A 26,141-nucleotide genomic window follows, 5' to 3' on the forward strand; every position below is an offset into this window, starting at 1 on the left:
CCGTCGCAACTCCGAGGATAAGAAAATATTTATCTAAACGTACATATCGTAAAACTGAAAGTTCAATTTATTTTCAAGAAACATAAAAAACTGAACGGAGAATGAAAATATCAATAATAGCTTTAATGGGTGTATGTTACATTCGGCACTCGTCCCACACAAAAACATACACAACCTGTCTCCCCACCCGAAGTGAGGAATGCAACAGACAACTTGTAAATGCCTTATGCTATAGTATATTTACAAATCATCCTTCATCGCGTCTGTACATGGCAAAAGTCCTTAAATATGATCCAACCAGTGAAGTAGTAACAGGATACAAGGTGGGTCATCTTGATTGTATGTGGGCTTTCCTCCAAAGGTTTTTTGTTCTCCTTCCCAGAAAAAGGCATGTGCATAAAGCACCGTAGTAAAAATTGAGTCACACAATTCGATGTGATAAGTCAAAAAGTCCATGGCGCCATTTCATTTACATTTTCACACGATAAAACTCTTCCTTCAGCAGGGGTTTCTTTGCAAATACACGCTCATTCAAAAAAGGTACAAAAAAAAAGGGAGAAATGTTCAGGTCACCAAAAGGGACTAAGAAATAAACACAGAATGTGCTCAGTGCATTAAGACTTTCCAAACAGAACAAAATACACTCGCCGTTTTCCACGTTTGTGATAAATAAGTTCACATTGTTACAGGCAAGACAGTGAGAGGGGCCTTGAACTAAAATTACAGTGACTGAACACAAACAATTACGGAAGCTACCGCGTTGACAAAACTGCACACTTGTCTTTTTCTTCAGACACAATCTAAAGGGGTCCATTCAAATATAGGATAAGAATGTAAAAAAACCTAGATCTATGCAGCCAAAAGTTTTGCAAGTTTGATATGTATGTCAACAATGCTGTGATGCTTGAGCCAATAAATTAATCGCCAAAGACATTTCAAGCATGACACACAAACTGCTGTGGTTCTGTATAGGGACTTGAGCAAAATGCATAAAGTGAGTCTAAGTCATATTTTTCAGACAAAAGTCATTATCAGAATATATGATGAGTGAATTCCAAAAGTCACACACAGTCGTGTCCATATTTAGATGTGCTGCTGTCGCTTGTGAAAAGTTGGCAGGAGCCTCAAAAGACCACAGCTTTAAACGCGATTGTTTGTAATAGATTACAAAATTATTGTACAATTTTGACTCATTGTGAGTTTAGTGACATTTTTTTTTTAATTTTATGTATTGTTTTATAATATTGACTTTACTCTGGTAAAATAGCAATTACTTGCTCATGTTAATTACAATTGCAAAGTTACATCACCCGAGACCCCAGTGAGGATGAGCTGTTTGGAAAATGGATGGATGGATGGAAGTTACGTCATTTGTGTAGTGTTTGGACTCAATTCTTATTCTATAATCCCAAAATACTTCTTCATAAAGCTAAGGGATTCCAAAATGTTGGCACTGAGCTCAGACAAGCATTTCAAACGGGATTGTATGATTCCATGACATAAAGTGACAGTGTTATCTTTTAAATGCCTTTGATGTGGTGGGGGGAATCGGGGGTGTGGGGCACTCTCGGTCAGGTTGACTGGCTGGAAAAGCATAAAACGCACATGCAGATGCACACAAGCACACAGCAGTGGTTTGTGAGATGGGCCAGTTTAGGTATAAAACGACACCTCCATACAGTAAAAGAATACAGCTGAACCCCCGCGCCTATGAATAACAATCATTCAAAAATCAGTGTGCCTGCTAGTGAGCTGCTGCCATGGCCACCGGCGTGCACAAGGAAGACTTTAGCATGTCGATGAAATGAGATGTCGGTAGATTCGTAAACAATTCATGGCTCCACCTTGGCCGAGATCCCACCAGCTGTCTGTGGAGATGTGTGGTGGGACACAAATTAGTGTGAGCAACAAGAAAATCATGTCGTCACAATTACAGAGGACATTTTTACAATCTTAGGTTGCTGACTGTGGTGTTTTTGTATTGCAGTTCGGGATGAGAACAAATTATTCTTCTCGAAGCAAAAGCAGAAACCCAAAGTTCACGCAAGGCCATTTCAGCTGAAATTGTTTTGGGGAGTCGCTTTTGTTTTTGAGCCTGAAAACGGACAAAAAATAGAAAAGATTTAGGTGGGGAAAAGTAGATGTTTGTCAACACCGACTGTAGCATTAACAACATAAATGGTAGCCAGTAAAATTGAAGGACATCATAGCTAACACGCAACATTTAGTACAACTGCTACACTGTCCGGCAGCTACAAACCAAAACAAATGCACGCCATGTTGTTTTTTTCCAGAGCAACACTTGCAACTACTGGCCTGGCATACATATTATGATATCTTCTATTATGTTTACATTTCTTTCCAAAACTATGATTTTTAATCGTGGAACAAACAATCAATGTGGCAATATAACGTAGCATTATCGCTGACAAGAAATACTGTACTGACACACCAGCATCAAACATCCACATCTCTGTATACTTTCTTCAGTACTCTCGATAGTGATGCGTCTCAGATTTCAAATGTTTTAACTAATAATCTAATCATCATTAACTGAATCACTGTATTTTGATTCTGTCGTTACCACTGGCAAAAGACTATCGCGAATAAGTGTGATTCCCACCCCTCGTACGAATCACATATTTGTGAATGCCCACCCAGACTGAGCACAAACAAAAGTGCCTTTTCTCTCCTTTCACAGACGACACGGAAACGGTAACTGGTATTCTGCCAAATTTTCACTTCAGGTACATTAATGCTAGTTTTTCAGGCTCAAACACTAAAACGTTGCAGTTTCTGTCACACGTAAACAGCCGTTGAGGGAGGCAGCGCAGTCACGGCCATTCAAATCGTCGAGTGAATTGTTGTGACCTCGAAATGAAGCCTCCCCCCCCCCACACACACTTTACTCTCTCCCCCCCCACACACACTTTACTCTCCAAGTCAGACAGTGTTGATATAGGAATTTATATAAATAACAAAGTTGAACAGTATAAATATAAAGATTCTGTGTTTGTCGATGACTTCTGCATGTTTAGCATACATGTGTGTGTTTGTGTGCATGTTGTGTTTGTGTGCACTTGTGAGCCAGTGTTAAGACAGGACATGGCAGGGACTGTTAGAGGTGAGGCTTTCCCTCCCCCACCTCGTGGAAGAGGGAGGTGTAAAATTCGGGCTCCAGTTGCTTGTTGCGGTAACGCTGCACAATCTCCGTGATTCTCTGCTTCCGCCTCACGTGCGGCGGGTTGTACGAGTCACTTTCCAGGCGTTTCCGCCTGCACACGTTGATGATGGTTTGGCGCACCAGAAAGCCTGTGAGGACAGAGTTGTAAGTGAAGGTTTCCTGATAGTCTGAGGATTCATAAGTACTAAGTGCAGTACGGTTGTAGTCTACTTTTAAGATGGATGCATTTGCATTTAGTCTTTAAGAACTGTACTTGGGGAAGACTTTCTTGGACTGACTGACAAGATTCAGTGAAATATATCCACCAATAAGTTTGCTTGCATGCAATACTTTGCTAAATCCCTGAAAAATAACATTCATCAAAATATTCAGAAGACACATAGATAAAAGAAGCGAGTACCTAGTGCCCGGCGGCTGACCACCATGCCATCCACCAGAGGGATCACCATGCTAAATTTGCCCACAGCTCCATGCAGTCGGATCCGAAAGAGGCCCGTCTTCAGAGGGTGGATAAAGATCAGAGGAACGTCCTTCTCGAGTAACCCTGATCTGAAGCAGGAGCAACATCAATAGCAGTGATGAAGTACATGAATGACTTGTGACTTGAGAAGAATGCAGAATGAAGTCTATTTGAGTAGCACAATGTTTACACTACCTGCAGGAGGTGCTGTTGCTCATGCTTGCTTCTAAACCTGTGCTGGTTTCACCAAGAAGATCAGACAAAGGGAAATTTTCTGAAAAAAAAAAAACAAACAGCTATTTTCAAGAAACCATTTAAGACGACAGGATCAAGTTTTGTATCACACGAAAAGTTTTTGTGGAAAGTGATCCACAAGTACAAACATGCCTACCAATATCATCGAAGCGCTCCACCCAAATGACAAACACCTTTGTCTCTGGGCCCAGGGGTGGGAACGATTTTCCGCTCGAAGATCTCTTGGTCTTCACTAAAGGACTCAGCTTGAGAAAATCACACACACAACTTAAATTAAACTGCCCTGTCAAAACACTGCTCAATAAATTAAACTGCACCTTTTTGACAGACTCCAGGTTGTCCGAGTGATTAGGGAATAGCTCCAGTGTGAGATTGGGCTGTTTGAGTATACTAGGCATAAGGTCCATGCTGGTGTCAGCCTCCAGTGTTGAGTCACTGTGGACTGATGACTCCTCTGTGAGATAAAACAGCAGTTTTTTTTAGATCACACCAGGTTTTCATCCTCATCTTCCAGTGCACTTGCACAGGTATTAAAAAAATAATTAAGAATATAAAAGCACATTATAATTTTTCATCCATGTGAGAACTAAATGTAAGCTGTGAAGCACATGCCCAAACATGTAGCACTGAAGCACCAAAACAAAAATGAAAAAAAAGAGTAACATGGATTGATAGATACTTGAATATAAAACCAATATAAAAAAAAAAACTGAGCAAAACAGAAAATAATTTTAAAACTGAATCTGAACAACTATATGTAACAGGCCTACAAAAGTAGATTTCATATTGAATAATTAAAAAATGAACCTATAAAAATTCCACGATTTACAAACCCATTTTTATAGTTAATTTTTTCAATCTTCACAAATGTATGCACTCGCTATTTTAGATTTGGGGCTCAACAAGAAGTCACTCCCTCGTCCTACGTCCAGCCCATTAACTAATTTCAGTGTGGTTGCAAACTGGGTCTAAAATACTGTATTTCTTGCTCTTTTGGGTATTGTGATGGACGCATGTCACAGAAATGTTCAAGACATGTGGGAAGTACTCCTTTAAATTCTGGGAAATAAAGAATAATATGTCTTCTATCAACTTTGGCGATGGTAATAGACTACGAAATGTCAATTATTTTGGGACACCGTGAAAACAGCTTTACTGTTTCAAAAGGTAATAAAAAGGTAACAGAAAATCACCCATCTTCAAAAAAGAAAAAAGAAGGTGTTCATGTGGCTATGATTTCATACATTTTCAGGGATCTCTTTTAAGTTGTCAATGAGAGCACAAATACTGACCAGAATGTTCAGTTAGCGATGGAACAACAAAGGCAATTTCAGTCAGGGCATCTGCGTAGTACAAAACTTTCTTCTCTCCGTTGAACACCGAACCTCCCGTGTCCTCAGGAGTAGCTGCTTCGTCTGCAGGATAAAAGAAACATCTCAAAGTTTCTCATGTCATTGACGGTGACACGTTGTTTCTGTTTCAGTCACTGACCAGTCTGTTGTACATCACTGTCAGACCATGAGTTGAGAGACCAGCTAGTATCGAGGTGTCCTGTCCACCCTGGGTGGCTCCCGACGTCCACAGGCCAGCCTAAGGACAGAAGGAATTCCAAGAAGTGGGGCTGAACGCTGGCTGATGATTCCACGTTCTTCAGGATCTAAAATACACAACACAACAGCACTGTGAATACATCTTTATTCATCACTTTCACGACAGCTGCAAGAAAGCACTTTACAGAACATTTCACTTAAAAATAACAATACAACAGAACACATCACATAAAACATCAACAATAATACAATCGTAACAACTATTCCGACATACACCTTGTTGTTTGAAGTGGTTGTAGATGAGAGAGGGGAGAATCAAAGTCTCCTTTCACCAGTGGATCAGAGACATCATGATCACAGCGTGCATGGCGTCACACACGTCTGCTACAAGCTAAATTAGAAAGTAAACAAGAAGCTGCAGCGTCCAATGACAAACACAAAGATTGGTTCAGTTCTCCTGTCCCATCTACATCCTCTTCAATTCCAAACGCCGACTCTCAGTTCCAAATACACATCTGCGCTCCTCTCTCCTCATCCTCAGCTCCACCAGAACATCCGTCCATCCAGCCACACCAACGCAAACTGTCCAACAGCGCCGACATCTCCGCTGATCAAAACGAGGCTGTGAAAAATGCTGCCCATTGCAGGCGCAAAAAAACACAAGCGCCCCCCAGCTGTTAAGTGGCGACAGTCAAATAGGTACACCCTTAACTGGTCGCCAGGACACACACAGACGAACAAGCATTCGCGCTCACAATCACACCTAGGGACAATTTAGAGTGTTCCATTAACCTGTCGTGCATGTTTTGGGAATGTGGGAGAAAACCGGAGTTCCCGGAGAAAACCCACGCAGCCACGGGAAGAACATGCAAACTCTACACAGGAAGACCGGAGCCGGAATCGAACCGTTTCACTGTGAGGCCGACGCGCTAATCAGTCGACCACCGGGCCGCCCCCGCCATCACAATATCAGAAAGAAAAAAAAAAGTTGGTTATCGATGTCAAAAAGTTTGAGTGAGTGCATTCAAAGATCCACACAAAACTTTCCATACAGCACTATGTGAAAACCTGTTACGAATCTTAGGTACTGTATGCACTTTTCACAAAGTGAACCAGTCACTTACAATCCTACACTTGTTGTGGATTACACTTTAGCAAGAACTGGAGTGACAGTTTAGAACCGGAATTTAGGCTCAGTCCTCCATGGTTCCCTCAGAACACGGTGACATCACCAGACTAAGACTTCAGTCTTAAGTCTTTCCAAAGCTACGGAGTAAGAGCGGACCATTTTGAAAACAACAGAGTATTGGCGGACTGATTTGGTAACCAAGCATTCAAATTTAATGATTATAAGGTTTTCGTTTAGAGATCATATCATTTGGAAATTAATGGTTAGTCCATCACAAACGTCATCAGACAACCAATCTGGCCATTACTTATGTGTTGCTACATCCATTGCTCAAGTAACATTTGACTATGGAAAAATGCTGAGTCTCTCACACCATAAAACTGATGTTGGTATTTTGTTCCATCAGGAAAGCAGATACCATTTTACAATCGTTGTGTGGATTAGTTTTCCTCACCTCGTGACTGCTTTTCTGTCCAGCCCTCATGTAAAAAACAAAGACTGTGTCAAATGGGCGGCAGGGGAGCAGGTCCAGGTAGTTGATGTCATCAAAGAATCCAGGCAAGGATGACTCCAAGCCAATCAGATGAGGAGGTAGACGACTGTTGTTGGGCTCCTGCCAATAATTCACCAACATTGGTGAAGTAACAATTTGGGAACAATCACACAAGAATAGCATTTAGCTGAATTTGAACAACAATAGCGGCACCTCAAGATACTCAATAACCTGTGCTATTAGCAACCATAGCAAAACATTTAGCAGAAATGTTGACAAACCTTGAGCGCCTCCAGGGAAAGAAAACCAAAGTGGGACAGGAAGAGCCGAGCAGTCTGGAACTCCTGCGAAGGCGGAGGAGGTTTGCAGTCTATCTGTGGGTCAGGGAAAGGCTTGGACTTCCAGATGTCATCACCGTGCCGCTCCAACGTATTCTCGTAATCTATTTGCTTGGTCATCAGAATGCGAAGCTTGTCGTGTTGAACTTCCAGCTGAATAAGGAGGATGAGAGGAAACATGTTTAAAGAGGATTCCAAGTCAAACTGTTGTGGGCGGACATCTGGTTGCACAAACCACATTCCCAAAACAGCGTTATCTTTTCTCAGTGCTGAAATGAGTCAACTGTGGTTATGACTTCATTGTAACAGCATTTTAAAATGGATTTAATCAGAGGACAAATTTATATTTTACACTTTATGGACTGGAATGGAAAGCAATTTTACCCGAAATGACGAAATTAACCAACTGGGGTTTGAAATACTGCAACCCAAGAGTTGGCATGTGTTACATCGAGACCTCGAAAAAATATTGGAAGCACAAACCAACTTTCCAACATGTCTAAGTTGCTGCTTGTGCAATGTATAAATTGGCACCATGCCTTTGGCAATGTTCAACCTGACTGATTGCCTTCTAGCAGGCTCCTTTCTTGCCAGACGCAAAACTATCACAAAGATTGAAGATGCTGTGGCAATTTTCTGGAGTGGTTTCAATGCATCAACGATTCTCATGAATTGCCAAGATGAAAAAAAAACCCAAGAGCACCACTTTCATTTCCATGTAACCAAATACAGTCACTTGACCCTTTTCTTCCCTGACAAGTGGCATTTCCATCACCCATTAACTCGCGTCTGGAGAAAAATATCTCAGCATATGTGTAGCTCTCAGACCATCCTGCCAGCCAATACAACACACCTGAGTTTATATAGTAACAAATGTTTCAGACTGTCAGACATACCGTATTTTCCGCACTAAAAGGCGCACCTAAAAGCCTTCCATTTTCTTAAAAGCTCACTGCACGCCTTAAAATCTGTTGCGCCTTGTGTATGGTCATTACGGTAATATGTCAACCCCAAAATGGCTCCTTGCTCGAGACATGCTGACAGCGCAAAGTTCAGACTTAAGGCGATCGGTTACGCAGTTGAACACGGAACTAGAGCAGCGGCAAGAGAGTTCAACGTTAACAAGTCAATGTTATAACTTGCTGTTGGTTAAGTGAACTGTGTCGCTGCTTTATTAAATAGGTTTTGCTGACATCTGATCGTTCTGTTGGCATTCCCTTAAGCGTAGCTCCATCTAGTGGATGCATTGTAGATTGCATCTTATAATGTGGTGCGCCCAATGTATGAAAAAAATTACAAAATAGGCCATTCATTGAAGGTGCGCCTCATAATCCAGTGCGCCTTTTAGTGTGGAAAATACGGCACTTAAAATCCTGAAATGACCTCAAACATCAACAGTGTGCCTGCTACATTAGTTTGTCCTATACTTCTAGTAGCTGTTGAAAAATGTGGTGGTGACAAACCTAACGTAAAGATAATAAAGGAAAACAAGTAGGCCATGGGCAAATATACTTCTATGACTATGCGTACGCTTCCACTAGAATTTGTTCTGTTTGTTGTTTTTGTAACACCTTCATAATTTTGTGATAAAAAGGATTCAAGTCCATTTAAAACGTAATCCTTTTTGTTCAATTATAATCATCGTTCTTTGTTGTGCCGTTGTCGGATTATGCGAGGCTTGAGTCAGGAATTTCTTGCCCGTCTGACATAAAACAAAAGGTAAAGCACAGTGCCGATACACTATCAAATAAACATATTTGAATCAAGTATTTAACATACAATGCTTCACAAAAATTATGTATCTTGTGTATGAAAATAGACCCATTCATCAATGTTGCACTTTACATCCGATGAGAGTTTTATCGTCCATAAAATACGGTCATCAAAAAAAAAGGAATAATAATCATAAATTGATGCAGTAATTCAGCAATTAAATGTAACAGGCCAATCTGCAAATGAATGATGGAAATTTCTCTCACCTCTTTGCTAACAATGTCGTCCAAATCAGGAATGCTAACATCGGCTTTGACCAGAGGGATCTTATCCACCTCTTCAGGGAACGGCCTCTGTTTTATGTTGTATTTGATCCCGACATCATTGTTTGGTGTTGGACGGCCCTCGGGAACAAATACCTGCTGTGGAAGGAGGAAAGAGAAAGGGGGAACGGAAGATCATGAGGGTTGTCAGTAGGGTTGTACAATTTTGTAAAATAATCAAATACAGTCATCTAATTGCAATTGTTTTTGCTACTCAGTATTGCAAATGTGATTTCATATGCACTTATTTTTTTTCAAGGTCCTTATCCCATGAAGTTTTTAAGACAAGCAAAAAAAAATGTGTCTTTATGCGATTTGAAATTGCATTCTATGACATTATGATGTTGATTTCAATTTGATTAATAGTTTAGCTGGCGGCACGCTGGTCGACTGGTTAGCACATCTGCCGCACAGTGCAGAGGTGCAGGGGTCGATTCCAGTGTGGCCTTCCTGTGTGGAGGTTATGTTCTCTAAGTGCCTGGGTTTTCTCTGGATAATGCAGTTTCTTCCCATATTCCAAAAACATATATGGCAGGTACATGGCAGGTGAATGGAACACTAAATTGTAGCAATGTTGGGTGTGATCTCACCCTTTGATTGGCCCGAGCTCCTCTGGGTTGGTGGAAGAGTTGCATGGTCCATGCATGTCTGCCAGCAGTCCCTCGGATCAGAACTGTCACTGACGGGCTGGGGTCTGTCATGAGAGAGGAAGACCACAGCCCATTTAACTTGACGCTCATCCGAGGGTGATTCTTAGAAATATTCAAAATGTAAAAAAAAAAGAAATTAATTGCTGACTCTGCTCATTGCCGAGAGGTTGCTCCAGCATGGCGAGAATGACTGAGTTGTCCAATACAAAGTAGCGGAAGTTACTGGCCCCAGTGGCGCCGAGTCGTGCATAGCGAATCAGGGTGTCTTCATTGAGCAGACTGCAAGTGGAGGCAGGCCCGCTAGGAGACGGGAATGCTCCTAAGACCTGCATAATACTAAATGACCACACAACAGCACAAGCAAAAATGATGAGTTTTTTGTTAAAAAAAAAAAAAAAGTCATTGAGGCAAGGAGATTTTTACATTTTCAGGTTCATAATTATTATTCTCCCAAATCGTTAAGCCCTAATTTGCAGGTTAAAATGAATCACTCAATGCCAACAACATTCGACAAAATCTTCTCTGATACATTATGTATAAACAATAATTGCATCTCACCATGATAGAGTGGCCTCAGCTGCATCTTTCACCCTCATGGAAGCAGGGTTATGCTCCTTCTCTCCTTTATGTCGCACTTCCTGTTCCTGACGGGACTTGCTGCCAGAGATTCCCAGCTCCACTATCTCCAACACTTCAACCAAACAATCCTTATGCAAAACAAGATTATGTTAACAGGTGAGCTAGTACACAATAGATTATTAGTTTTCCGTAATGGCTCATCTAAGAATTCTTCAATTTGGTCCGTGTACCTTTTCATCTAGCATGTCAGGGTGTTCAGTGAGCCACACACAAAGAAATTGGAAGGCAGCTACAATCATGGAGTGAAGGTCCCTGGACTGAAGAGGTGCTGGGCGGCTACACTGGTACACAATGTACCCACATATAGAGCTGACTGCCCGTTTACGGTCTGCGGAGTCAACCCCCACCTTGACCTAAAAGACAAAATGAGTTTAAGCGTGCTTGTGTGTTCCTCTCACTCAAAGTGACACTGAGTCATAATTAGGAGACACCTCTCGTACCATTTGAGGAGCAGAAAGTAATATTCTAAAATATATCTATTATTTTATCATTTTATTTCAATTTAAATGAGAGATTCTCCCTAGTGGGTAGAATGCTAAATTACATTTGGATTTAAGCTGTAAAAGGAAGCATTCAAATCTGTATATATTAGTTGTATTGATGTGATTTTTAAAAAATATATATATTATTATATTCCGTGGTTTCCAGAAGATATTCTCGATCTGAGCCACCTTTAAGCTATAAAGCTCTCAGATCACAGCAGCTCACTTGTGATATGGAAGTGATTTGCTAGTATTCCTTACATTTTACATCCCTTGTTCTTGTTTGAACTGAATAGGGTACAAGAAGCTAAGCTACATGTTTGTAGGGTTTGGCCATTGTAGCATTACCTTGGCAAGGCCAGCCAGAAGTTCCAGGGCAGCTAATGAAATGCTCATATCTTGGCTCCATTGGGAGTTGAGCCTCTGGGTGACCAGGTGGATGCTACGCACCAACAGGCCTGCCGCTGTATCTGGAAGAGCTAAAACATATAACAGCCCGAAATACCAAATAGAGCACAGCATAGAAAATACACCACATGTTGGTGTTTAAAAATGTGCGTGAAAAGAGAAAGGGATGAGGGGGGAAGCACAGGTTGAGCATATTTTGCACATATCCAGGCCTAGATATAAATGTAAATGGTACAAAATAGGGCAGGGCAATGCTGACAATTTACTTCATTAATTCCTTTACAACTTTTTTTTTCCCTCCACAGTAATGCCCGATGTCCCAAAAAAATTTATACACAATACTGCATGTGATGCATTCAAATAAGTGTTGGCACCGCATAGATTTGGCTCCAGATTAAAGACATTTTTTTGTGGTATGTGTATACCATCACTAAATCATGTTCAAATAGAGGACGTACAAAATTGAGTGCCTGGTGGTTGTTGTTTTCCCTAAGTCACGTTAGCATTGGACCATAAGTATATTCAAGGTCTTATTTCAGTGGTTTCATTCAGTTTGTCACATTCAATGGTACAAATGTATGTTGTAAACATTGCTCAGCCCGACAGTACATTTGAAAAAGATATGTTTAGGAGGAGAAAAAAAAATAATACATCTCTGGAACGTCATTTGGCGAAGAGAGTTGGAATAAAGCACAGCATCACAGCAACTTCAATTGCTATCACCTACAGAGGCATTTTATCCAACGCCTCTTAAATCTGCACATCACTTTAACCACGTTAGCTATTAAGGGGGAAAAATGTTCAATTAGTACATTTCATACTCTAATTAGACAAGAAAGCAAGCAAAGATGACATCTAACGATTCATGTTACCATTTAAAGTAATTAATGAATTCATCAGAGATACTCTGGAATGAAAATTCATGGTTGAAACCGAAAACAAGCAATGGGGAAAACAAGGCCCGAAAATCGGAAATCGAAACATCCAAAGATCTTCAGCTGGATCATTTTCTGCACTTAGCCAAATTAAATGTGAGCTCTCTGGTTTCTGGCAAGCGTTGCACACGCTTTCATGGCTACAGAGATAGCAATCTCAGCCAAAATGGACTCATTTGTTTTTTTGTTTTTTTCAGGGTTTTATTGCCCTCCTGGAGGTAAATATCAGGGGTTTCATTTCAGGTTTCGGGTGTCGTTAATATTTGTCAACTGCGGCCATGTGAAGCCCTTTGAGGCTTTTCTGTGATTAAGGGCTGTGTAAATTAATTTGACTTGACTGACTTGAAAATAAACGCACAACCCCAGAAGATTTTTGCAGATTTTTCTAATCGTCGTATCAATGTTTCTATTGTGGAAATTTGCAATTAAGAATGGGCACAGGCCACGGCACAGTCTCTGGCTTGAATGAGAAGAGTTTGGCCTGCCACAACACATCAAGCGGGGAGGTGATGGCGGTCGGATGGCTTAAATGCTCACACTTGCCCAGCCAAACGAGGCCAAGTGTGGCTCCACAGCGAGATGCAATATGCGTGTCGCCACATATTTTCTGGTCAGCCACAACCCAGAGAAGCAGGGGAGCTGATTGCAGTCGTCTGGCAAGTTTAAGTGCTCACACTCACCCAACGGAGAGATGCCAAGATGCTTGCATTTTTTTGTGTGTTCTCCAATGTGAGTTCAAACCATGTTTAAGTGCATTAAAATGTGATTACAGAGTGTGGGAGGGGTACTTTAAAGCTGAAACTATTTATATGGTTTCTCTATATCGCATATATTTACATTAAGTGGATGGGTCTGGAACACAACTGCTGCGATGAATGGGGGATCACCGTAGTAACAAACTACAAAAGGAATACATTTTTGCGTGTGTGCTGATGCCTCCTACCATAGTCCCGAAGCAGGGCTTGGGCAGGACGCTCACAATCTGGGCTGGTAGCCTCCGTGCTTCCCCCACTGCTGAAGCTAATGCCACTGTTGTTTCTGCTGTGGCTCTGGTTTCTCATCGTTGAGTGGCCGCCATCGACGCTACCCTAGCAACATCAAAGCAGCGGATGAGAAGCATGGACCAAAAGCCTGGGCCAAAACGCTGAGCAGAACACCACTTTTTAATGATCTTAAAAATAAATAAAAAAATCTAACTACTACAGAACTAATACCTACTGTTTCAGTCTGTGCACCGATGGACTCCAACAGTGCAGAGTCTTGAACAATGTTCAGCATCGCACCTGAGAAGGGAGAACAGATTAAAATGACAACTTTAAAATTAACAAAAGGAACACTGGCTACAATGCACAATTAAACAAAAGAACACTCTGTCACTCTGTTAGAATGACACGTAGTTGAACATTTGTGAAATTGAATTTTAAAATCTAAACTCAAGGTTTTCTCACAAATTGTTGGACTGATTTATGTTGAGCACCGTACGATACGGTACATATTAAAAAGAAATAGATTAGAAAGAGACACAATTCTAAAATTTAAAACACTGTACACCATACTTGCAGAGTATGGAATTTTTGTCTTTTCATTTGACTATCTGATCCTTTTTTTCCATTGAAAATGCAATGTTAAATAGATCTCAAGCATTTTCTTGAAATGCAAGCACTGATCGGATGCCTATCTTGAAATAAAGGAAAGATATAGCAGCAGATACCCAAGATGAGCTGTGTGTTGGCAGGATCAGTCTCTGTCTGCAAGGCTCCGATCAAAACATTGACGAGGCGCAGCCTCAGGGACAAAAAAGACACAGGCTGGTCGTGAGGCAATCCATCCTCCTCGTTAAACTTGCCCTCCAACAGAACCTTTGAAGAGACACCATCCCTCTCAACACTGAAGTGGATGTACTATACAGAACATTCACCTCCAGAAAAGCTCAGGGAGTGAATAAAAGCTATGAATTACCTCGGATTTCATGTTGCCAAAGTGATGTGGCAATGGCAGCATGGCCAGTAGAATGTTGATGGAGGCTCTCCTCAGATCGGTGGGATTTACATACATCTTGAATTTGGACAGCTCCCTAATAGAAATGACCACAGCAAGTAGACTTCAAGAAACTTCAGGTGATATCTTGAATCTTAGTGGAAATATTCACGACAAAAGATGCCCAGCATTTAAAAAAAAAAAAAAAAAGATACACAATTCATGTTAAAGTCAATCTGAAACTTTTTGCAACATGGTACTAGCCTGACCTGTCTGGTACAATAGTCTCCAAAGCCGCTATGAAGTATGGTACAACCACATTGATGCCCTTCAGGTCAGTACAGAAGAGAGAGGAAGAATTAAGAATGATGGAGGCCAAGACAGGTCTACAGATGTAATCAGAGATCTGGAGACCTTGAATGAGCACCATGTAGAACCTGTTGGACAGGAAAAAAGACATTTCTCAACATTGTTCTAAGATTTGACATAAAAGACATGATATTAAATTAGGTTCCTTAACACGGTAGCCACAGTTATGAATTACAACCAACGAGCATCTCCACCTGTTCTTCACCCCCCCCCCACCCAGAGGGGAGGTGTCAATTTCAGGTGTAGTGCTTATTTGAATTTCCGTCGATTAGAGTCTATTGAGAAAATATGCCATTTTATTAGATAGTGTGTGATGTTACCTGGATAGATAAACAGGTAGAATTTCTTCACTGGTTTTCTTGCTACAGAAGATGCGACATAGAGTCCCGCAGGCCTCAGCCCGACCTGCCTCATAGCTCTCTGGGAACTCATTTGCATCAAACATGGGATTGGACACCATTGATTCGGTGGACATTTGGGAACCTTTCCTTCTCAGCTCCAATCCTACTTGTGTGGCTATTGCTGCATAGAGTGGGAAGAGACAGAATGAAAGCACCCTGAATTCTGAGGTGGCTATTCAAGTACATAACTAGTGCTCATGCACATCGAGGAGAGGCAAACTTAGATGCTAGCATTAAAAAAAAAAATAAATAAATAAAATTAAAAATGCCATCAAAAGAAAACAAAATTGACATCACATCCATAATATAAACTGAATACATCCATGACAATCGAAACACTCACATAATTCCATAGCATACAATCGAGGGAATTCTGACACAAAGAGTTTGCCGTAAAGTTCTGCTACCCAGGGACATAAAACATGACCAAGTAAAGGGAAATTAAATGCACCTGTTGCAAGACCACAAAACAAAATCCCTGTGTCAGCTTTCTGGCTGTTGCAATCAAACGACGACCACTCATCGCACAGATCATTCACTTCATGCATTGAGGCACCAAACCAGTATAACCAGAGATCAAGTCAAACGGACAAAACAAAATGAACAAAATGAAGCTGAACTTGAGATGATCTGAAGCCAAATAAGAAGGATTAGTGTGACCGAAGGAAAATAAATAAAAACACATACTGGCAATGTTATGGTCGAGACAGGTGGTCAGTTGGTGAAAATCATTCCATCACTTCCAGAAAACGCTGAAAATACGCTGATGAAGTTTTTTTGGGGGGTTTCTTTTTGGGGGAATGATGAGGAGTGAAAACGTAAAAGGATGGCAGTAATGGCGATGATCATGGGGCAACTCAAGTCAAAAACGGGAAGATTGATCAAGAAACGCAAATCAAGTGAGGGGAAAAAAAAGCTGCTGTTCCTACTTACAAGATTTATAAGAAAGGAGAATTTGGATAAAAGAGGCTGCAAGATAACAGAAATAGTGGAGAGACACAAAATCAAAGATCAGCCAATTCATTTCAAGCATGAATTGTGTTTTTGCTGTTGTTGTCCTCTATAAATGACATTGACTCACTATAAACAGACACCGGAGAAGCGTATACAGGACACTACACAAATAGAAAGACGGGGAAAGAGAGGGAGCGGTATAAGCAAGTACTCGGCATGCTGTCACTCAGTGGTCTTGGAATTACCATAGACTGCATTCCCAAAAAGTCGCCTTAGCTCTGAAGGGGAACCTCGCCGCAATTAATTGCAAGGTGTGTCATTCAGTGAATTAAACGCATCACCTCAAAAAGATTGCTCTTTTTGTCACCATACAGGCGGTGCCCCGACAAGCCCATTAATTTACTGATTGGCTGGCAACTAGATCAGGGTGTACACGCCTACTGCCGAAGACCCTCGTGAGGATAACCAATTCGGATAATGGATGGATGGATGATATTTGCATGGTCTTACAACCGTGCAGAAAAGTGCAAATTTTCCTGATCACCAGTGCCGTTCAGGCAGGTGCCTCAATTGTCGGGCCAAAACCAACGCTACATATACACAAGTGGTCGGTCCACAAGAGTAGAGTGGATGTTTTTTTTTCACAAATTGCTGACAAATCTAAAGTGTTGAAAATGGCTTGCGCTCTCTGATTATGCAATGTTAAACAAATAGGCCATTTCTGGGCTCTTCTGAAAAGTAATTTTGGACGGTCGAGGGTTCCAACCGACGTCCGCAATATGTGGCAATGCAATGTTGAAACTTTTAACAGGGCAATATTACTTCTGCCTGGAAGTGCGATATTCATTGACATTTGAATAAAACCACACGCCAAAATAAACTGCTTCTGTGAATCACATTGTAATAAGCAAGTCGCAATTTTCCGTCGACCAATAAACAAGCAGCAATGTGTCTGGCCCCACCCATGCTGTGACACATATCCTCCACTGTGTTTGGCTCATCTTGCGGGATAGCAGATCGTCGTTTGCATACCTGCTTGACTGCGGATTCTTAAGTGACCGTTTTCTATGGGTTCTTACAGTATACGGTGCAGGCAAGTCCGACTTTTGAGTTGCTCAACTTCAATTTATTAGTACACTGCACTGCATCATGCTGGGCAGCACTGAGTTCTACTGGGAGAGAGGAAGCATAATTAACAGTAAGAGGCAGAAAAGGTCCCCAATTAAGTAATAGTCATTGTTCCCACGGGGCAGATCATATATGACTGAATATTGTTGTATGTTGTACTTGTTATGTATTGCTGTGCTATCAATTATTTGAAGGTTTAGAGTCACCATGATATCCATGCTAATTTCCATTAGCTTGTCATGACAGCAATAAGACAGCTGACATTGGATGAAATCACAGGGATTAGTTGAACATTTTGGTGGTTTAAAGACACAATGCTTGATTCTCTTTTGTTTTATGGCTCAGTAAAATTTAACTGGGAGTGGCAAAAATGGTGGAAATAAGCAGGTTTTGCCTTGTTTGGAGAACTGCGAGAGAGAGAATGAGCACAGGTGCCAAAGGAATACTTAAAAAAGTGATTTAATAAAGTTTAATAAGTTTGTTTCAATATGTTTAAGTGTGTTTCAAGAGTATGGAAGGGATAACACCCAAAAAAAACATCTGTATCACTGTATACAGTATCTTCACAAATTGAAGGTGGCTCTGGAATGTATCCCCACCCCCCACGATAAACGGGGGTGCATTGTAGTCAGGTTTACGCTGTTGCGTGATGTGAATGGATTAAAATCTGGCGAGAGTCTTCTCGCCAAGCCCTCCACACATAAATAGACACAAAAAAAGTTTCAAAGTCAATGGTTGACAAAGAAAAAGGAAAGCACATCCCAACAACATACAGTTCAAAATAAGACACCAAAAACACAGAAAACGCCACAAAAAGAGGCATATTAATTGGCCAGCAGCAAAACACCCAACTGCCCATGCATGGAATGGAAAAGATAGAATGGGGTATACTGTAGTCTCATGCCTTACCAGTCATGCTGGGGTCTCGACTGAGGCCGCTGTGGAGCTTACAGTGGACCAACGCAGCGTCAAACAACCACTGGCCAAACAGGTTGAGGATACTATTGACTTTTGGTCGCGCTGGAGCAGGGAGCGGCCGCGACTCCCAACTGCTCTGGTTTGGGCTGGACAATAGTGTGGGAGATGAAGAAGTTTGTTGCTGCTGCTGTTGCTGCTGGGATGCTTTTGTTGGTTGACTCCCACTGCCCTGCATTGGGGAAGATGCCACATTCAACGAATGAATACGAATTAAGATAACTAATCCATCTGTGGGCGGGACAGTAGCCGAGTGGTTAGCACATCTGCCTCACAGTGCAGAGGTGCAGGGTTCGATTTCCTCCCACATTCCAACAACATACATGTCAGGCGAATGGAACACTCTAAATTGTCCCAAGTTGTGTTTGTGGGCACAAATGGTTGTTTGTTAATGTGTGCCCTGCAATTGGCTGGCAACCAGTTCAGGGTGTACCCCACCTACTGCCCAAATTCAGCTGGGAAAGGCTGCAGCACGCCCGCGACCCTCGAGAGGATAAACGGATTAGAAAATGGATGGATGGATAATCCATTGGTTTTGTTCAGCTATCTCACGAGGCCAAGATTTTATCCAGCACCACCCACCTGCTGTTAACTGAAATTGACATCAAAGTCCCGTGTGGCCCTAACAACGTCACATGACCAAATCCAGAAAAAGGTGAGCAATGATGATTGCCATGCGACCCCGAGAGGAGTCTGATGTCAATTTCAGTCGACAACAAAGGGCAGTAGTGTCAAAATGGCTGCCCCCTAAAATGAATTTAAATGGGTGGATTAATCTGCTTGATTATTCATGCAATATTAATCGCAATACCAAGTTTAAATTAGTGGGGGGAACATGGAATATATAATTGCAAAGACATTTTTTTATTTGAGTCCCCCTTCAATGACCGATGTGGAAGAAGGTCATATAATAAATAATATAAAGGACAATCAAATAACACTGTGCATAAAATGGACTTACAGTAGAACTCTTGCTCGTGGTTTTGGTGACAACCGTATGCCGCTGCTTGCGGCTGTGAGGTGGCGTGGTGTTGGCAATGGAGGGGGGCGGAGACATGCTCATTCTGTTGACCGGCGTGGGCGGGGCACTGTCAGCTCTGGGACGGGATATGCCTGATGAGACACAAAGATCGAATGACATGGTGCCTTTCTGTAATAGCTGGGATGGGAAGAAGAAGGTGACAATCACTGAAAGCATTTTTCTTTTTTGCCGTTAAAAGAGAAGGAAACGGAGTGACAACTGAATCTGGGAGTTGATTTTAGGCAGGATTAATTTGTTAACATGCGAGACAAGTGGTTAGAACCAAATCACAGGTGCTTGATATTCATCCTGATTGACTTTTTCTTGCCCACAAAAGAGCCCTTGCAGGTGTTACAGATGCACCTGCAAGGTGGTCTGGAACTCGAGTTTTTAATGTCATCACCACCAATGAACAGACCACTTTCTCATTTGCCCATATTATACAACATGGCAGCTGGTGTCGGTACCATGGGAGAGCAGCACTGGACAAAAAGAGAACACCCTCTCCCGCACATCTCTCTTTTCAACTGAGACACCTATAGTGTAGAGAAAAAAAAATACACACTGACATGGAGTGATTTTGATAATTTAACTGACGTCAGAATTTCTCGCAGGGAAGCGCTCAAGTCACTGCAATAATGTACAAGCACAAAAAAGCAAACATGTTGCCTTGTAATTCTTGAGGATTTTGCCTATTCGGGTTAAGTTACAGTAAATGCCTTGTTAGGTATATTCATACTGCATGCATGCATTCATGCAAGTATGATGTTGTATATACTGTACAAATGTTCAAAACAAACATTTAAAAATTGGCCAGCTTGTGATCAGTACTGTGCTCTGGAAGGCTTACATATTTATTCATATCTCCTTACCAAGGAAGGCATCCACAAGGCAGCTAACTCCCCTCATGGCCCTGAAGAAAATCTGGGGTAGTTGCTTGAGGCAGGGGTGCAGCACCACCTCATGTGGGATGCTGCTGGAGTTGAGAAATTGTTCTTGAAACTTTGGAGTAGTGCTCACTATCGCTGGGTTGCTCAAGTCCACTGGGTTGCTAGCAGCAAAAAAGTACAATGCAATGGAATTATTTTCGGAATTATCTCTGCTACAGCCTGTATTGAAACTGTACAATAACAGACAGGATTCATGATTGGATAAAAATGGGAAATTAATCATTCATCATCTATTGCACTCTGTTTTAAATCACCAAAGTGAAAATTTAAAGAAAAACAAAATGTTTTGGTTGTGACTTATCTCTTTCATATGGAATCATAATGTGAGAATTTCATTTTATTTCTTATAATGGACACGGGTGAAGGTCTGAAAACGGTCTTTGAGGATGTAATTGGAGGATAGTGTATCGACAGGCAATACCCATCCCCCAAAATTATTTACATAAGGTGTTTAATTCCTTGTCTGTGCCACGGCTCCTCTGTCACCCCCAACAAAAACACAGGCTCAATGGAGAAACGGCATTACATGCAAGGTGAAGGATGCACTGACATTGGGCTAAGTTCATGTACCTGAGCATGTGTAGAAAACGATACCACGCCTGTGCCACACAGTCATTGTCCATCTCTAAAGGGATCAGGTTGGCATCCTCATCGGGGACTTTAAAAGCCGGGAATGAAGGCCCATGGGTGAAGCGCAGAAGTCTGAATAGAAGATGGCAAATGTTCCCACAATACTCATTTAGAGGACACTACAGCTTCTCGACAACCTTCAATTCAATGGCCATTATTACAATACAGTTGAAAAAGAGCCAGGCCAGCGAAGTACAGTAAAAATCACTTTTTATACCTGGAAATTTCAATTTACCGGTACTAAAAAAATAAAGAAATAAAACATGCACCTTATGTGAATCCACACAAGCCTCATGTATTTTGTGACCCTTTGTCAGCAACATGCGGTGAGGTTTCTAACTGGTGAGGCACTGACTCTTCTGGAGTTCCCAGTTAGAAGATTAGCCTGTATTTCAATTTTGACCTTCATAAAAAATATTTGTTTACAAAGCTTTTAATTATGCAACACTCATTGTTGTTTTTTCAACCGTCCGAGGCTTCCTCTAGTGGTTATATAAGTCTACGGAAAGAGCGCCGTGCATCTTCCACACATTGCGCCAATGGAGCTCAGCATTGCTACCTGTGGCAGCGGCAAAGTACTTTCTTGGCTCCATTATGCACTTATAGTCGCTTTTCTGGCTAATTACAAAGAGTAAATATGTCACCCACATTCATTAAATACGATATGACACCGACTGCTATAAACATCAGCATGTGCTGCGCATGTGTGATAAAATACGGATATTGACGATATAAAGACAAAGCAGCGATGTCTCTTATGTGTGGACTCGCGCCAACTGCCAGCAATGTATTAGAACAAGAAATACGTAAATTCAGCTATTTTATTAATTTTAATGATTAAATCATTCACATGATTGAACTGAAAAACAGCAATGTAAAGCACCAAGATAAAATGGAAAATAATATGAAGTCATTATTATTAGATTTTGTCATTTTAAAAAATGGGCTTGTCCCATGCAGGGGACAAGTAGGCTCTTCATCCCCTGCTTCCCCTGACCGCACATTCCCGTAGAGTGTGAAAGTTTATCTCGAAAAATTTCTTGTCTAACACGTTCAGCATAGAAACAGAAATGGGACTTGTTGCCAAACTAACCTGGAGGTCAGGGCACAGGCGACCCGGCTCCACTGCTCAACAACCGGCGGATGATGTCTCCAGTTGGCCAGCATCTCCCTCGCTGTCTTCCAGTATGGCGGCGTGGGAAAGCAGCGGGCACACGCCAGGAGCCACACCTCAAACAGCACGGCCATTAATTTCTCTGCCAGTTTCTCTGCGACGCCCACTGGTAAACAACGAGTTAGGAAGTTGTGGTGGTTAGTAAGGCAATGCAAGTTGATGACATCAGCTAAGAAGGTTGGGTTTTCATTCTGCAACCTCCTGCTTGGAAATAGATAGATCTCTTCCATGAATAGGGGCTACATTTATCAGAGCTGCAAATTAAGCAGAGGGAGAACATCAATTCCTACCTCCGACGGTAGGCGGAGCAAGCAAGGTGTCGTTGATACGAAGTAGGAAGAGCAGCAGCACCTCCCAGGTCTCCCTCACCATGCAAAGTGATTCTCGTGCTAGTTTTTGGACAGCAATCAGGACTTGCTGGCATAGTCTGATGTGATTCAGGCTGTGCTGCTCAGGCCTGGAAGAAGAGAAAGACAACAGTTTGACACGAGTAAATGAAATTTCTGACATCACATTTAAAGATGACACCATGCAGTATTAAAACATACATGCCTCCCATGATTACCATACACTGTGTTTGAATATGAGCAAATGAGAAACTATTTTTGTTAGATTGTAATGATTCACTTAAAATGTCTTGCAGCTCAATTTTTTTTTTTTTTTGGGGGGGGCACCTAAATGTTTGTAAACAAGATGAAATGCTAACGCATGAAAGTGAACTACAACTCAACTGTGCTTAACAAATTTACTGGATTTAAATAAATTGCTTTAACTACTGTAACGTCATGCACAATTTGAACATTTGCATTAATACTACCACATATGGGAACCAGTGATGCCGTTTCGAGCCTCAAATTGAATTTATGCTCAGTATAACGTGAACAGTTACATGTCAGTACCGTTTAGCAAACATCTTTTTTTTTTTTTAACTTTAAATTACTTTGAATTTGTTTCTGTTAAACGGTTGTTAACTTGTCTTCACCCTCTCTGACATAAAGTCGTAAAGACCCAAAACAGACTGTGGCCAAACATCAACAACGTCTGCAAAAATGGTCAAGACACATATTCGAGACCCACCTTGGTACAAAGACATTGTGGAGATGTTTGAGGATGGTCTGCACATACATATTGGGCTCTCTGACCACAGGCTGAGGCATCGAGTCTCTGGGCGACACAAGGGCCATCATCCAGTCTGTGTACACGTCCACGCAGAGCTTGACAGTGTCACCCTCTAGGGGAAGGGTGAGCCCATAACACAGCACCTCCATGGTCCATTTCACCTTGGGAGCCAAACCGTTTTCATGAATAAATGTCTAAAACATATAACAAACCTAAGGCCAGAGAAAATGGTGCTCCGGTTGAGGGCAAACCTAAATTAAATGTTCTACAGGCAAGTTCAGTCACACAAATGCATTTCATTTCCAAAATCTCAGCAATATTTTGTCATATTTAAGGCAGACTTCTTTGGGTATTCCAAACCAATGCAATGCCTTTGACATCAGCTTCTCTCACCTCCTTGTCCGTCTTGAGGATGTTCTCCGTGGCTACAGGGCTGACGGCCGTGCAGAGTGGCTTAACCACGGCGTTGGCCACCTCGGTGCCCACATTGGTGGGGTAGGAGTGCAAAACGCTCAGATGGCCCTGGTCGCTTTGCACCACCAGCTGCAGCGAGCGCCACTCTGAGTACATGGTGCCGACGTCTGCTGCACTTCTACTCGCACCTCATGCTCACACCTGTAGACAAAACGTGTTCAAAGGTTCACCACATATACTGGTGATACACAGGGAGCTCACTATTGTTTATATTGTTCTTCTTATATGTGGAGTATTGGGCTATGTCTGTTGCTACACTATGTGAACAATGATTGATGGTAAGTGTAGCGGAATGTAGCTGCAGCTACTCCAACCAATGCGCCTAGATTGCGCTAGCATTTGGCCATAATTGTTATTCCTGTTTAGGGCACATGCAAAATAGAATCAGAGTCCAAAGAGAAGTTTGTGCCAAAAAGAGGGAACTATAATTCGATGGTTTGGCATTGGTTTTGTTTAAAAAGGTCAGACACCGACCACAAAACAGTAATTTGCAATCAAAGCTTTTCTACCACTTAAAGACATGACATGAAGAATTGTGCAGGGACAGCATGAAGTTGCTATGACGCACGAATGTCACATCAAACCCACAGTGATGAAGAAAAAATAACATACAGGAGTCATAAAAGAATTTTTGAACAAAGGCAACATGCAAGCAAGACACTATGGAATTATAGATGCCGTCTCTAAATTAGTTGATTTATTTGATTTGTATTTATCTTTTTTTGTGTGTGTGTTTTCTATATACTGTAAAATATGTTATAAAAAATAAATGGAGAAAACAGTAGACAAAACTGCCATTCAATTCATTTCATTTTAAGGATAAGTAGTAGGGGTGTAACCAAAGCTGATTTGAATTGGAAAATTGGTTTTGATTTAAAAGATGCAAGTGCATCAAATTGAGCCAACTCGTTCCACTTTGGAATATCTAGAAAAAAGTATCCAAATCGGCTTTTATTGGAGAGATACATTATATCTTTGAAGGAAATGCCACATTTACAGTACTGGCAGGTCCATTCTTATGCATGCAAAATGACAACAAATTCATCATACTCTCTCAAATTAAAACGGACCTTACTGGAACCAAATCGTCATCCCACTAAATCAAATCATTACAGTTACAAAACAAACCATCCTTGAATTGTATCGCCAACAGAGTATGGAGCAAACAACAAAATAACCACGTCCTGTAATTTCTTGCTTGAAACTTTACGATTCAAATTGGTTTTCGTTAGACCCCGGGATATTAGTGTAAGATAAATGCTTCGGGATCCTAGTTTGTAGTATACCTATGTCTTTAACTATCAATATTTGAAATTAGAAGTATTTGTGGGGTGTTAATTACTCTGGCAAGGCTCAGCACCTATGTTTACTGTATCTTCCAATGAGAGTAAAGCTGCCATCTCTGCTAATTAGTCACACGCTACCTGTATTTGTGCATAAGCTACATCAGCCAAGTTTTCGTTTTGATGCAAAGTTAAACCAATTTAGATGCGTGTGAGAAAACAATATTAAATAAAGTGCCATTTCTATGCACAAAAAACACTGGATGACAGAGTGTAAATACATGCGATTTGACGTGAATGCTGTATAGTTTGACAGTAAAGGGGGACGCATAAAACAAGTCATACGCCTCACATACATACATTATTGTTGTTAAATTGTCACTTTATGGTCTAAGGTGTTTGTGAACGGGCCGTAATCATCAGTAAATGCTAAGCTTCGGGTCAGAATCTCAACCAGGAAACGGTACCATTAGCCTGCTGATGCTAGCTAGCAGGAACATCACAACATATACGATTAGCTTGCGATAGCCGCTGCTTGGCTTCTGCGGTTCGGTACTAATAACACCAGATGTAGAAGAGCGTATCCACGAGCTTAACATAACAGTTATCCAATGCACCGCTGTAGTTTATTCGACTTGCAACCTAGCTTCGCCGAGTTAGCGCCGTCGTTGACATTAGCCCAGTCATCAGTGCTAACTAATCAAACAGAATCGAAAGGCATTCGTTTGCCTAGTACGCAACGACTGTTTTCATTTTACCTGACCCAAATTCAGACGTCATAACATGTATCCAAAAGGTGTAGTTCGTGCTCCAGGTTATTACCTGGGTTTAAACCCGAACAGCCTCCATCTTCGCAATGTCAAGGCTTGAACAGTGGAGCTTGACACGGGAAACGGGATGTGATACGGACGCCTCCAACTGGTTGCCAAATAAACAGCAACAGACTTCACCTCAAACTCTGCACGGTCCTCGGTTTACGACAGGCTCGATCGCACGTCTAACAGAGGGCGATTTCTATTAAAACATTTTAGAGATCATCCACCCATTTTCAACACCGCTTGTTCTAAATAAGATTTTGTGTGTGTCTGGAGGGGTTGCTAAAGCCAATCCCAGCTGACTTCGGGCGG

The 26,141-nt window shown here is 41.5% G+C and overlaps 1 protein-coding gene across 13 annotated transcripts; it reads right to left on the reverse strand.

Annotated features, from left to right (window-relative positions):
• Window positions 1–106: 106 nt before the first annotated feature.
• LOC109511780 (Ral GTPase activating protein non-catalytic subunit beta) lies at window positions 107–25,941 on the reverse strand. Of its 13 annotated transcripts, none has more exons than XM_019863080.1 (33): window positions 25,837–25,941; window positions 23,651–23,872; window positions 23,216–23,418; window positions 22,429–22,595; window positions 22,058–22,244; window positions 20,905–21,036; window positions 20,257–20,435; window positions 19,852–19,920; window positions 19,325–19,476; window positions 18,298–18,535; window positions 16,240–16,275; window positions 15,226–15,427; window positions 14,806–14,973; window positions 14,519–14,633; window positions 14,271–14,418; window positions 13,778–13,842; window positions 13,503–13,647; window positions 11,565–11,695; window positions 10,905–11,087; window positions 10,654–10,802; window positions 10,244–10,431; window positions 10,036–10,139; window positions 9,389–9,544; window positions 7,353–7,562; window positions 7,033–7,191; window positions 5,391–5,556; window positions 5,192–5,314; window positions 4,217–4,353; window positions 4,036–4,144; window positions 3,840–3,918; window positions 3,585–3,733; window positions 3,146–3,312; window positions 107–1,868 (listed from the first exon to the last, which is right to left on the reverse strand). In XM_019863080.1, the coding sequence occupies exons 2-33, from the start codon at window positions 23,825–23,827 to the stop codon at window positions 1,833–1,835; spliced, it is 4,629 nt and encodes a 1,542-aa protein (XP_019718639.1). In that variant the 5' UTR covers window positions 23,828–23,872; window positions 25,837–25,941; the 3' UTR covers window positions 107–1,832. The 13 variants fall into 13 exon arrangements, with proteins under 13 accessions (XP_019718639.1, XP_019718640.1, XP_019718642.1 ...); XM_019863081.1 differs by having other exon boundaries at window positions 25,778–25,934; XM_019863083.1 differs by having other exon boundaries at window positions 11,565–11,686; window positions 25,773–25,934.
• Between the last annotated feature and the right edge of the window lie 200 nt (window positions 25,942–26,141).

The sequence above is a fragment of the Hippocampus comes genome, unplaced genomic scaffold (genome assembly GCF_001891065.2).
Source record: "Hippocampus comes isolate QL1 unplaced genomic scaffold, H_comes_QL1_v1.1 scaffold1, whole genome shotgun sequence".
Taxonomy (NCBI): domain Eukaryota; kingdom Metazoa; phylum Chordata; class Actinopteri; order Syngnathiformes; family Syngnathidae; genus Hippocampus; species Hippocampus comes.

Excerpts from the sequence above, each read along its gene's own strand:
- LOC109511780 (XM_019863080.1), bottom strand. The coding sequence starts at position 23,827 with ATGTACTCAGAGTGGCGCTCGCTGCAGCTGGTGGTGCAAAGCGACCAG. Across the intron at positions 14,419-14,518 it reads TTGGCAACATGAAATCCGAG|GTTCTGTTGGAGGGCAAGTT; the intron begins GTAATTCATAGC and ends GTCTCTTCAAAG. Across the intron at positions 10,140-10,243 it reads ACCTCTCGGCAATGAGCAGA|ACCCCAGCCCGTCAGTGACA; the intron begins GTCAGCAATTAA and ends CTCTCATGACAG.